Raw genomic sequence first — 14283 nt, 5'->3', positions numbered from 1 at the left:
GGTCACAGGCTCCAGCACTACTTTGTAATGGGGCATCAGGTAGTGTAGTGGTTTGAACTACCCACATCCTGCTGTAGTACCCTTGAGAAAAGTACTTACTGTGAACTGATACAGTGAAAAACTAGTCAGCTGTGTTAATGGGTAAATAATTCTAAGTAGTGGTGCAAATACTTAAGGACAAACCCAACAGTGTAAGTTATTTTTTTCTAGAAAAAAATCTGCCAAATGAATAAATGCAAATGTAAAAACGTACTTAACTATTATTTATTAATTTATATCACACTTTTCTCCAAAGCAACTTACAACTTGGAAAAGTTCATTGTACCAACAGAGAGAGCAATAGAGATGCAGACATGATTTATGAAGTGTCTCTGTTTTTGCACCATATCTTACATTTTAAGTAGCTGTACACAAGAGTGATAAGGAGTATATTTTTTCAAACAGAAACTGTACACACACACACACACACACACACACAGACTGGCTGAAGCTGCTTGTCCCAAGTGGGGTCGTGATAAGCCGGAGCCTAACCCAGCAGCTCAGGGCATAAAGCTGGAGGGGGAGGGGTCACACCCAGGAAGGGACGCCAGTCCATCACGCGGCACCCCAAGTGGGACTCAAATCCCAGACTCACCTGAGAGCAGGACCCAGCCAAACCCACTGTGCCACCTCAAAGAGATATGTTTTTCTACTCTTGAACATTGATTAAGATTCATAAGATCTTAGTAAGAGCAGGAACTTATTCCTTCACAATAAAGTCAGAACTGAGAAGCTTTCAGCCTTTGACCTCTTGTGTGTGGGACCATCGAACAGCCAGGGGTGGAGGAGCACAGCATTCTGGTTGAGGTGTAGCGAGCATATGGACAGCTACAGGGAGCCAATGGAGGACACAAGGAGAGGAATTACATGGGAATGTTTAGACAGGTCAAACAGAACTTGTACCACGGTATTCTGTATCAGCTGGACAAGGGTGATGGTGGAGGTCAGGGGACCAGACAGAAGAGTATAATAATTCCATGGATACTGTAGTAATTTAATATATAGCCAGCTGTCTATTTTTCAATTTGTTTATTTGTTTTATGCCTTAGTTCAACACTCTGTGTTACTGTGAGAAAAGTGCGCCATTAAAATAAAACACACACACACACACACACACACACACACACACACACACACACACACACACACACACACACCACTTAGCCCAAGCAGAGTCACAGCAAACCAGAGCCTAACCCAGCAGCACAGGGAATAAGGCCAGAGGGGAAGAGGACACACCCAGGACAGGACACCAGTCCATCACAAGGCACCCCAAGCAGGACTTGAACCCCTGACCCACCAGAGAGCAAGCACAGGCCAAACACACTGTGCTATCACACCCCCTGTCTGTCAAACTAAATTGAATTGAATTGAACTGAATTGTGGGTTTGTCACCACAACCTTTGGACAACCTAACCCTAACCCTAACCCTAACCCTGACCTCAAGGTTGGCCTCTAAGACTGCTGTAGTGGTCCAGGTGCAGGCGGCTATAAAACATGAGACAAGCATCAGAAGAAGCATAATTACATCTAACCAAGTACTGCACATACAAGACATGATCAATGATATGCTTTGAAGAATCCTTTTACATCAGGCAATAAAAACAGAATGCAATAATAGTCACCTGTCAGGTTAATAACTTTGTAAGATATTTTCAGCTGAGAGACTATATCATAACAGCAAAATAGGAAATTGCCCTCAGCATCAAAAACGGATGTACAGAAATTGTTTCAGACCAAGGGTTTTGTGTGGAAGGGAATGGCTCACTTCTGCTCCCTCCTGAGACCCACTGCCTTTTCCCTTTGGGGGGTCCCACACACAAGAGGTCCAAAATCAAAAGCACAAAGGTTTTCGGTAATGGTTCCCCCATTCAGAACTGCTGAATCTCTCTAAACTTAAGAAAGGTTTCAAAACTCACCTGTTTCAGACCCTCTTCACCCTTGATGTCCCTTGATAAGTGTACCAGTAATTACGTTTGTCATTATCTCTTTATATGTCTTTCTCTATTATAAATACTGTACTTACATTTATTATTATTATTATTATTATTATTATTACAGTAAACATGTTTTAGTGTATCTGGAAGTGTTTCTTTAACTTTTTTCTGCATAGAAAGTTACAATATACACTAAGACAAACATTTGACTAGCTGACGTTAGACATGAACAGTACCTAACTGTTCCGACTTATGTACAAATCCGACTTAAAGACAGACTTAGGAACGGAACTCGTTCGTAATCCGGGGACTGGCTGCAATGGAAAAGCCTTCATGCAGCTACTTGTGTGATGTACACTGGTTCATATGGTGGAATGTGACAAATTGACTGTACTCTAGAATCATGAGTCTCATCCAAAGCTCTCCTGTTTCTGTAATGCACTCTCGGTATTGTCCTTTGAGATGTGCGTCGTTTTGGAGAAAGTATCCACTAAATGAAAAAAAGTAAATGGACATTAGACGTGGGGAAAGACCTAAGAAAGTGATTAAACTGCACACTTTATACACAATATAAGAACAATTATTTTTTTAACTGTACTTCACCGAGCTGTTGATCAAATGACCCATCATTAAGTTACAGTGAGTACTAAGAGAAAACAAGATCTATTCAGGTTTCAGGTGTGTATGTTTATTAATACTGTCCGGTTCAGCTTTGGTCACATTTTTTTTTAATAAGCCTTTCAAAAGCTTTCCTGCAAATGGCAGAAGAAATGTAGTACACAGTAAAAGTTGGAAGAGGGTGTGATTCAGTTGAAGCCTGTTGGTACGTGCTTCGCACTGACCACTGTTTTATACCCCAGCCAGCGGAACCTGGGGGCCCTGGAGTGCATGGAGTGAGTGCTCTCAAACCTGTGGCTCTGGCAGTCAGCAGCGTGTCCGAGAGTGTCAGGGAGACCCTTGTCACGACTCTCGTGATGAGACACGCTCCTGCAGAGAGAAAGAATGCCCAGGTGAGCACTCTGCTTTGTGTGTGTGTGTGTGTGTGTGTGTGTGTGTGTGTGTGTGTGTGTGGGGTTCACCATCTGTGTCTCTGCAGCGGATCACAAGGTGTGTCAGGATGACTTCCTCAACTCAATATCCTGGAGGAAAACTGCAGTAGGAGAAATGGTGTTCACTAAGTGTCCATCAGACACAACAGGTGGGGATCTGCTTGCTGGTGGTGAGAAATCACCTTCAGCTTCATTCTCAGTATGTATTCTTACACCACACCAATAGATGGGGAGTCAGCAAGAGCCAGAAAAAACCTTGAATAACTTTTGTATCAGAACATTTAATATAGAACATAGAATAACCTCCTTAAACTGAATTCACTTTTCTTTAACTCTATGTACAGTATCTATGTATTTGTTGTGTTGTGTTAGTTCAGCATTATTAGGTATTTTTCAGCATTACCTCGGTGCAGGAGGAATACAAATACAATGACCAGGAATGTGGTTAAAGTGGATGTTAATTTAACAGATGGGACAGGTCTTACACTTGAACCATTAGGAACCTGCCTCTGCCCCTCCCAGGGTCTGCTAGTCGTCGCTGTCTGCTGGATGCTCATGGACTCGCTTCCTGGGCTCCTCCGAGCTTTGCCAGATGTATCTCACTGGAATACCGATACTTATACCTATTAGTAGGTGATAGCGGTGTGCAGAACTCTCTCTCTCACACACATGCATGCACATTCACCTGCCCCCACACTACCACAGTCCAAACACCACTGTAAATAAATAAATCAAGTCATGGGCCAAACTACAGATACATTCTTGTTCACACAGAGTTCTGTTATAGCACTAATCAGTGAATGTGTGCTCAATGCTGCCACACTCCTGGGTGAGATGTTGAATGATCTGTGTGTGTGTGTGTGTGTCTACCCCTTCCCCACTGGCTGCAGGTCCGAGAGCATCTGGCGAAGGGTCAGAGGACCCTGGCAGCAGAGGGCATGTCCCAGGTGGTGAGGAGTCTCCACCAGCTCCTGTCCCGCAGGAGCTACTACAGCGGCGACCTGCTCTTCTCTGTGGAGATCCTTCACAACGTGACAGACACCTTCAGACGCGCAGCGTATGTCCCAGCTGCTGAAGATACACAGGTACCACCATTGTGACAACCTGAAGTGATACCTCTCTAGCTGTTCTCATAGTAGCAATGTACCATTGTCACCTTTTCATCTCCTGTCTTCTTCTTCTTCCTGCTCCACTTGTCTCTTTTCGACACTATAAGAAATTTTTCCAGGCTGTGAGCTTCATGTTGGACACAGAAAACCAGGAGATGTGGGAAGATATCTATCAGGTAGGGCAGTTCTCCTCTGTTTGTGTGTGTGTGTGTGTGTGTGTGTGTGTGTGTGTGTGTGTGTGTGAGAAACAGCAAGAGAGAGAGAGTGACTGTTCTCTGCTCTTTCCTTCCATCGCAGGTGTCAATGGCCTCAGAGCAGCTCCTGCAGATAGTGGAGGATTTCATCCACTTGTTGGGTGAAGCTCAGAGAGTCTTTCACACTTCTCTTGTTGTCACTGACAACCTGAGTAAGTTCCCCTCATAGCTGCTTCATAAACACACTTACCTCATAAACTCACAGTTACTACAGGGCCTTCTTGGTTGTTTCCATCACCATGACAAACAAGTTGTGTTCCTCTGTCAGGTTTCTTATCTCCATGCTGATCAGAATAAAAAGTGTCCTTGTTTTCATCACCATGGCATCATGACTGAGTACATTTACAAGTACATTTATTCATTTGGCAGACATTTTTCTGCAAAGGAGCCTACATCTCTGAGAAAAATACAAAAAGTATATTATATTAACAGAAGGAATGATTTGGAGTCAGACGTGTGACTCTTGTGTACAGTTGGTTTGTCACATACCACGGTATTAACCAGTGTACATTACATGGGTAGCTGCCTATAGGCTTTTTAAAATGTAAATGTAAATTATTAAAATATAAACACATACACGTTTATCAAGCACTTAGAAAATTAAGGAATACACCTAGGATTACCTACCCGTGTCACCTCTCTCCCCAATGTGGTGATTACTCAACAGTTCTGTGTTCATCAATCACAAATGAACTTTTCTCCTTTGTTTACTTTATTTAGCTTTTTTACACTCTAGCCTTTTTCCTCCCAGCATAACTGTGGCCCATTATTATGACACTGAGGGGGGTTTGGTGGCGCAGCAGGTTTGGCGGCGCAGCAGGTTTGGCTGGGTCCTGCTCTCTGGCGGGTCTGGGGTTTGAGTCTTGCTTGGGGTGCCTTGCGATGGACTGGCGTCCCATCCTGGGTGTGTTTCCTCCCCCACCAACCTTGTGCCATGTGTTGATGAGTTAGGCTCTGGTTTGCCACAACCCTGCTCAGGACAAGCGGTTTCAGACTCTGTGTGTGTGTGTGTGTGTGTGTGTGTGTGTGTGTGTGTGTGTATTACACTATTATACTGTAACACTCATGTCAGCTGGAGGATGTGAGACACACACACACCTGAATGTCGTCACTCATTAGGAATGTAACACACCTGAAGGGAAAGATGGGGTGATTTCACCCCTTGTAAACAACCGCTTTGCTGAATGCGTCACTGTGAGAACTGAGGGGGAGAGAACGATTTGAATGATCTTCCACTGGAGAGGAAGTGTTCATCTTCTGAATGGGTGTCTGTGGCTCCTCCCTTCTCTGAATGTCTCTACAGTGGTTACAATCCAGCGAGAGCCTGTTTCTGCAGTCTCCAGTGACATCCGCTTCCCCATGAAGGGCCGCAGAGGAATGAAGGGATGGGCTCGTACCTCACAGGACAAGCTCTTCATTCCCAAAGAGTTGTTCACCTTGGCCTCAGCAGGTCAGCTGCCAGCCTGTCTTTGTGCTCCTGTCTCACTGTGGTGTCTCCTTCACTGTGGGTTGTCCTTTCACTCTATTCCAAAGCTGCAGTAAGTTTCTCTCTATATCTTCCTCTTCCTTCCTCAGGAGTGCTGATCTAGTGGTCAGTGGCCACAGTTAAAGTAGCTGTAAAGCTATGGAAGATGATCAAGAATATTTCCACTGTGTCTTTTCAGAATCTGAAGACTCCTCCTCATTTGTTATCGGGGTGGTCCTGTACCGCACACTCGGGTTCATCTTGCCTGCTCCTGAGTGAGCCGAGCTGCAGCCACCGCCTGCCTTCTGATCCTGTTTCCTTACAAACTTTCATGGTGACATCACGTGTGGATTCCTCCCTTGTTTTTAATTTGCATAAGTCTGTGTGTGTTTTCCCAGAAGCCCCCTGATGATCAATTCCAAGGTCCTGACCGTGACAGTACGACCTCCACCCAAACCCATGGCACGCTTGGTGACACTGGACCTTTATCCTCTGCTTAATGTGAGATGTGTGCACACACAGATACACACACTTTGGAAACTTACAGATTCACACACAACCTGCCATGAGCTCCAGTACTGTACAGGAAACATACATTGGTGACATTAGTAATAAACCTGGGGTCTGACTCTTCTCATACTTTCTTCCTCAGGGGACTCTGGAGCCTTCCTGTGCTGTGTGGGATTATGGGAACAGGTAACCCCTGCTTCCTCTTCTCACTCTCAGGTTTCCCTTATATCTCTATGTCTGTGAGGTCTTATGGCAACTCAGGGGTGTGAGGGGCTCAACTGAGAAGGACCTCTGGTTATGGTGTGAATATTTGGATCAATAAAAATTGAAACTGAGTGCAAGTGGATCCCTTCCTCAGTGGACTGGAGATCAGTGTGTATACAAAACTCAAAAGGTTGAGACAACTAAATGGGTTCTTAATGATGTCACAGTGGTGTGTGCACACAGATGTACTCAATCATATTGTATGTTTACACTTATTCACTTAGCAGATGTTTTTCTCCAAAGCGAACACTATGTGGTGTTATCAGCCCACACCTTATTCACCCAAGGTGACCTACACTGCTAGATGCACTACGTACAATGAGTCACTTATCCATACATCAGTGAAATACACTTTCTGTTTGTGACTCACTCACACACTACGGGCGATTGTACAGTCTCCAAACCACCTAAACAGCACGTCTATGAACTGTGGGAGGAAACCCACACAGACATGGGGAGAACATACAAACTCCACAGAGAGCAGGGATCAAACCCATGTCTTCTCACACCACCCAGCTGTTGTGAGACAGCAGAACTACTCACTGTACCACCGTACCATCCAATACGTTATTGTAAGAGTGTGTTTGGTCTTGCTGGAGAGGAGGCAGGGAGGAGACAATCAGGGCCTATTTGGTAGTCAGAGCACCAAGGAGCAGAGCGACGGGGAAACAACATAGGGGACTGAGAACACTCTCTCACTCACCCATCTGTTTTCCCTCTGTCCTTACTTTTTGTGTGTGTGTGTGTGTGTGTGTGTGTGTGTGTGTGTGTGTGTGTGTGTGTGTGTGTGTTTTCCTGCCTCTAGGGAGGCTGGACCTGAGAACTGGGACACTGAGAGCTGCCAGACACTCCCATCCACCACAGTCCAGACTAAATGCCTGTGCAGCAAACTGTCAACCTTCGCAGTGTTAACACAGCAGCCGAACAACAAGGTAGGGTTCACAACTGCGGAGTGCCATGTGTGTTAGCAGAACGGAAAGCGTAAGAGGACAGTATGAGGACAAGAAATGCTGAGAATTCAATATTTAATGGTTTGTCAGAAGAGCACAGGACAGATCAGCCCAGCTGGTCGGCAAGATTAGGGTGCAGTGTGTGAGTGTGTGTGAGAGTATGATGGACAACTTTGTCACTCTAATTAAACAATATTTCATTGTTTCAGAAGTAGAGTACAGAACAGCTCAGCCAAGCAGGGTACAGTGTGTGTGTGAGAGAGTGTGATGCAGGGCAGCTTTGTTACTCTGACATCTGTCAACTCTGTCCCCACTGTGTGAGGTGGTGATGGGAGTTTAGCTGAATTATAGCTGCTCATCCTTACCTTATCCTCCTGCCCCTGGGGGCATCCTACCTGGACAGAGACAGGCCCCTCAAATGGCCTTTGGGTATGTGAGCCATACCCAAGACGGGATGCAGGAAGTGCCCCCCGTCAGGAGGCTCCAGCTACAGTCTGTCATTGCTGCAGATTGACAGATGCAGGGGACTGATGGGAAGATGGGAAGGGGGCATATTAGTCAGTGTTGAGTAGAGATGAGAATGCTGAAGATGAGGACCCAGAGTACTCAGATACGAGTCCAAGGCAGGACTGGCTGCAGTGGTACCTCCTGAGATGCCTGTCTGGAGACATGGAGCAGAACCCTGTACAGCAGCCCACCTTCTAGTCCCCATTGTCCCCTCATTTCCTCCTCAATAACAACACATGATATTGATGTCATAATGAAATTCATATGTCATTACTGGTAGAACCAGCCCTCTGAGTGGTATAGGGTCTTAATGAAAGTGACCAGTGATCATCTTTTCTTTGTGTGTGTGTGTGTCCTTGGCTTTCAGGAGATGAAACCCTCCACGTTTCCTCCTGTCCCTGTCCTTGTGGGCACTGTGGTGTCGTGTGCTGCGCTCCTCATCCTCAAAATCATCTACTTCATCTTCTGGAGGTATGTTTTGCTCTCAGTCTGCTCTGTCTTGTGCTCCCAGAACCCGAGGCCTTATGTCACTCTCCGGTGCACACTCAGCTGTACTGGATTACACTTCTATGTTTTATAGAAAAGCATTCATGTAACTACTTGTGTGATATGTACTGGTTCTTATGGTGGAATGTGATGGATTGACTACTATAGAATCATGTGTCTACATCCAAATCTCTCCTTCTGTTGATGTATGTCGCTTTGAAGAAAAGCATCTGTCAAATGAATAAATGTAAATGTTATCCTTTCAGTTACATCCGTTCTGAGCGCTCCATCATCCTGGTGAACTTCTGTCTCTCCATCCTGCTCTCCAACGCATTGATTCTAGTGGGACAGTCACACTCTCTTAGCAAGGTAAGCTGTTGTGTGTGTCCTTCAGGTGCTGCTATATGTGTTAACGCTAACACATACCTTGAGCAAGAGTGTAAAACACTGAGCTGTGTTATCATACCTGTAATGCTCCTGGTGTCATAGAGCCACACTAAGGGGTCTCCCTTGCTCTCTGCCAGGGGCTGTGCATAATCACAGCTGCCCTACTCCACTTCTTCTCCCTGTCCTCCTTCTGCTGGGTACTCACCGAGGCATGGCACTCATACCTGGATGTAGTGGGCAAGATGAAGACACAAGTCCTTCGCAAGCGGTTCCTGTGTCTGGGCTGGGGTAGGACAGCCGGCTTAACAGCCACATCTCAAATACTGGTGTCAGTGCACACCTGTGTCAGGTACAGGTTTATTATCTACATAAATGCTGGAAATGATCAGTGTGACCTAGAGTGTCTCACCTGTCGGCTGTAGTAATGGCACAGAAAGAAAAACACCTTGAGGAAAGGGGAGCACTGATTGTTTTACATTATGAGCAGAACAGTAAAGGTACAGTGATTGATGACAGGAAATATTAGAATGAAGCACACCATGATTAATGACCCTGTGGCCTCTGTAAATGCCTGTTTCACTGCTCAGCCCTTCTTTCCTCATGGCATTTAATTTACTGATTTAATCACCACATTTGTGATGGGGGGCTGTTGACATTGTGGGTCTTTTCCTCAAAAACACAATGATAGTGCAGTCGCAGAGCATGTTGGTGCAAGTGATATTTTTATTTACAGTGCTCTTCAATAAACAGAAAAGTTTGATTAAACAAGTTCAAGTTCAAAGTTTGTCATAAAACAAGTACCGTGTACAAAGTACTATGAAATTCTTGCTTGAATGCTTCTCCACAGACTATATACAAACAAAATACAGTAGATAGTACTACTAAGTGAAAAATATACAAAAAATAAGCAGAAACAATGCAAAATGAACCTATGTACAACATAAACACACACACACACACACACACTTTCAGAACCGCTTGTCCCATACGGGGTCACGGGTGAAACCGGAGCCTACCCGGCAACACAGGGCGTAAGGCCGGAGGGGGAGGGGACACACCCAGGACGGGACGCCAGTCCGTCGCAAGGCACCCCAAGCGGGACTCGAACCCCAGACCCACCGGAGAGCAGGACCGTGGTCCAACACTGCGCCACCGCGCCCCCCACAACATAAACATTGTAACTCAAAACAAAATACTGTAAATAAAACACATAACTGCCATGATGTGGTTCCGGAAGGAAGTGGTCGGACTAAAGTGCGGAGTACACAGGGCTTTTATTTTGGAAATCCAAAGTTGTACTCGAAGAGCAGGTGAAGGTTTCTGAGGGGCGAACGTCAGTAACAAGGGAATCCAGAAAGACGAGGTCAGTGAACAGGCGAGACGTTGATAACCCAAAATGATCACACAGGGGTGCAAGAAGAGGGATCAGGAAACAGGGAAAAGGAAGGAGCAGGTAGGAGGGCGCAATAGGTTGAGTCAGGAGTCGCTAGTCGGTAGGCTGAACAAGGTTCTGCACTAGCTCCTTGCCTTGCTCAGCCTTTTATGCGTCTGTCCGAGAGTGGCATCAGTTGTGCCTTGGTGCTCCGGCGGCAAGGGCGGGGCAATAACTCATGGATTACAAGAAATTACTCCCACAGGTTCCTCACACAGTTCCCTCTTCTCCCAAAAATTCTTAGTTTTTTCCTTGAGCTTTCCCAGAATCTATCACTGTTACAAACCTCCTGGCATCAATCACACAACAAAATGGACTCAGCAAGAACATACTTATTCCCATTTAGTTTTCATCTTATATTGGGCACGATTAGTATTTTATTTTATCACACAACCATCTATCGATCCATCCATCGATTCATCCATCCAATTTCAATAACTGCTTGTCCTGATCAGGGTCACGGTGAACTGCAGTCTTTCTGGGAAGTATGGGGCTCAAGGCTGAGGGGCGTCATGTGGAACCGAGGACGCGGGGATGGCTGGACCCAAGTGCAGGATCGTTTATCAGGAACCAAGGGGTCGGGCGGGTTCTCGTTATTGGGGACGGGCGAAGAGTTGGGCAATCGGTGGTCAGAGTGGGACCGAGGATCCATGGATGTAGTCAGGAGACGAGGCGAATGGTCAAAAGCCAGGGAACGAAGAATAGGAGCTAGGAACAAAGAAGAATGGGACATAGGCGCAAAAGAGACAGTTGTCGCAGTAAGATTCCCCAAGGGCAAAGGGGCTGAGGAGGGTCTTTTGAAGGTGAGTGCTCTGATTGCTGTCAGGTGCTGTCGATTGTGGTGTGGGTGTGGATGTGACAAGGGGGAGTATACACACAGACACGCACTCACTCACCCATTCACACACTATGGGCAATTTATCGCCACCGGTTCACCTGAAATGCATGTCTTTGGACTGTGGGAGGAAACTGGAACACCCGAAGGAAACCCACACAGACAGAGGAGAATGCAAATTCCACACAGGCTGAGAGGGCATTGAACCCACGTTCTCTTGCACCACCCAAGTGCTGATTCCATCACACATTTTCTCCAAATCTTATTAGCAAATACCAGCAAAGTACCTACCTCAATCTTTTAATACCTTTTAAAATTCAATTCAATTCATTTTTATAGAGCGCTCTTCTCACGCAGTGACGCAGAGCACTTGAACACAGGCATAGAGGAAAGTAACAATACATTAGACAAGGAAACAAAGACTCTACAGAACTAGCGTGATACAAATCCTTTTCTAAAGCTATGAGTATGTCTACTGGCCATGGGGGAAAGGAACAAAAACTCCTAACTGAAAGTGGAGGGAGAAAAAACCTCTGAGGGTCCAAGTGGCAGTGGCAGTGGCTGCCCCCCCCCCCCCCCCCCCCCCCCCCAACCCGTCCTCTGCATTCTAGATTAAATACACACACACACACACACACACACACACACACACACACTTACACGTACTTGCAGAAGCCGATTGTCCCAAGTGGGGTCGCAGTGAGCTGGAGCCTAACCCGGTGATTACAGGTAGCAATGGCATTGTTGGTACATTTACCAAGGTACATCTCGTCCATCATGGTAGTTGGTCATCATCTTCAATCAACATGGGGTACTTCTGTAGTGGCTGGCCGGACTCCTCAGGTCTTACTGTAGGGAGGCAATGCTCAACAAGAACAAATTGTTAGTGATTTATAACTTAAATAAGTTTAATACGTTTTCACACAGGTGGGAAAAACTGAAACACAGCCAAGTGGAATTAAATTTCGAGGTGGAATGCCCCAGTTAACATGTAAGTCTTAAGGCAGGATTTAAAGGCTGAGACAGACAGGGCATTTCTGACAGTAACTGTTAGACTATTCCGCAGTTTAGGTGCTCTATAGCTAAAGGAACGACCTCCTGCTGAGGTCTTATTGATCACAGGTACTTTAAGGTAACCTGCATCCAATGAACAAAGATATTGTCCTAGGATATAAGAATCAACGATCTCACAAAAGTAAGCCGGAGTAATGCCATGTACTGCCTTATAGGTCAGATGTAGGATTTTATACTTAACTCTAAATATGACCGGGAGCTAATGCATAGATTTCAGTACTGGCGTTATATGGTAGTACTTCCTAGTTCTAGTGACAATTCTCGCAGCACCATTTCGTACCAACTGTAGCCTGGATACAGTCTGGTATGGAAAACCCAATAATAAAGCATTGCAGTAGTCCAGCCTGCTTAAAACAAAAGCATGAACCAATTTCTCAGCATCCTTCCTTAAGGATGCCTGATGACCCATCACATGTGGTGTCTATAGCTAATTGTTTTACCAATATAAAAGTATGGGTGAGCAAAAATTTTTTGTCTCTAAATGCCAACAAAACAGAGGTGCTTGTGATGGGTGGTGATGCCAAAACTCTTGACACAATCACACCAATCTTCACCACAAATGGTATAATGTCATTTGTATTTCATGTCAATGCTCTGACTAAGTCATGCTTCCTTTGGCTGAGAAATATAGTTAGATTATAGGCACATGAGAAGGATTCCTCTCAGCCATGGTTCCTTCGGTTCCAACCCAAACCACAGCTGCATCAACACAAAAGACATCTTACACCAGGTGCCTCTGTTTAGGCCCTTCTCAGATGTGACGTCTTGGCTGTGGACAAAAACGCTGAAGAAAACACACTAAAATCAGAAGGAACGAAACCAGAGCAACGAAAGAGAAGGACAGACATACAAAAATTGAACTGAAAGTCAGTGTGCTGTTTTACTGAAAAATACCGATAAATTAAACATAGACAGTTAAGATTGTATAGAGTATGTTTGTTAAAATGTGTATCCTAGTTCCCCCAACTCTGCCAGCATGTGCAGCTGTACAGCAGTGATGGTTACTGCTGTGGAACATGTTTGATGGTTGGTTCTTGTCGAGTGAGCACCTGACAGAGCCCTTTGTCACCACATGGTTAGTGACCAACTGATGATACACGATCAGAGCAAGCAGTGTTGACTGTACGTAAAACATGAATAGAACGTATCAATACAGCTCAACACCAAAGTCAACATGAAGCCAGTATTTCCAACACAGTACAAGAGGGAGCAGGGTTCTGGGTCTGCTCTACACTAACATTGCAGATGTGTACAGCTCTACAGCACAGGTCCCAGGAGTGCTGGACTATCCGATAATCTTCATGAAGAACTTGTACACTGGACAGGAGGCCACAGTGCTTTCCTCTTGACAAAAGTGTAAGACAAGGGTGCACACGTTCTCCTCGCTTTTCTAACTCCTGCACCACTGAACACATTATGAGGGAAGCTGGGCTAGAAGAAAAGTGGATTTGAAATTGATGGAATAGAAATCAATAATGATGTGTGTGTCGATAATGCGAATGTCTGCAACCTGTCCTCTGTCTCTCTGTCACTCTTAGGTCTTCCAGCTCTCGTTGTAGCTGTGTCTCTTGGGTTCACCAGGACTAGGGGTTACGGCACATCAGCATAGTGAGTCAATAATGCAAACTTTCATCTTTAACCTTTTTTCAGCTACAGCACGTTCAACTACAGTTTACTGTTTTTCAAAACATTTGTGCTACATATTTGCATTTAAGGGGGTGCGGTGGCGCAGTGGGTTGGCCCACAGTCCTGCTCTTCGGTGGGTCGGGGGTTCGAGTCCCGCTTGGGGTGCCTTGCGACGGACTGGCGTCCTGTCCTGGGTGTGTCCCCTCCCCCTTCAGCCTTACGCCCTGTGTTGCCGGGTTGGGCTCCGTGACCCCGTATGGGACAAGCGGTTCTGAAAATGTGTGTGTGTGTTTGCATTTAAAGGTGAAAGGTATTTGCCTCCTTTCCAGTTTTCTCTGTTTTGGCAGTTTTCAGACATT

General features: G+C 45.5%; 1 protein-coding gene across 5 annotated transcripts in view; it reads left to right on the top strand.

Moving 5' to 3' along the window:
* LOC108931312 (adhesion G protein-coupled receptor B2-like) overlaps positions 1-14283 on the top strand; it is a 33597-nt gene that overhangs the window by 8679 nt on the left and 10635 nt on the right. For 3 of the 5 annotated variants that reach the window (XM_018747003.2, XM_018747004.2, XM_018747002.2), the window contains exons 6-20: positions 2837-2986; positions 3073-3174; positions 3548-3654; positions 3916-4110; positions 4242-4310; positions 4432-4540; positions 5692-5838; positions 6053-6128; positions 6252-6354; positions 6506-6549; positions 7433-7559; positions 8452-8555; positions 8837-8939; positions 9095-9245; positions 13837-13906. In XM_018747003.2, coding sequence (XP_018602519.2) covers positions 2837-2986; positions 3073-3174; positions 3548-3654; positions 3916-4110; positions 4242-4310; positions 4432-4540; positions 5692-5838; positions 6053-6128; positions 6252-6354; positions 6506-6549; positions 7433-7559; positions 8452-8555; positions 8837-8939; positions 9095-9245; positions 13837-13906 — 1657 coding nt within the window. The remainder of the gene's footprint in view (positions 1-2836; positions 2987-3072; positions 3175-3547; positions 3655-3915; positions 4111-4241; positions 4311-4431; positions 4541-5691; positions 5839-6052; positions 6129-6251; positions 6355-6505; positions 6550-7432; positions 7560-8451; positions 8556-8836; positions 8940-9094; positions 9246-13836; positions 13907-14283) is intronic. The other 2 variants (XM_018747006.2, XM_018747007.2) reach the window with 2 other exon arrangements.

This window comes from Scleropages formosus, chromosome 15 (genome assembly GCF_900964775.1).
Source record: "Scleropages formosus chromosome 15, fSclFor1.1, whole genome shotgun sequence".
Lineage (NCBI taxonomy): Eukaryota > Metazoa > Chordata > Actinopteri > Osteoglossiformes > Osteoglossidae > Scleropages > Scleropages formosus.
The sequence above is the reverse complement of the archived record's forward strand: the minus strand, read 5'-3'. Positions and strand labels throughout refer to the sequence as shown.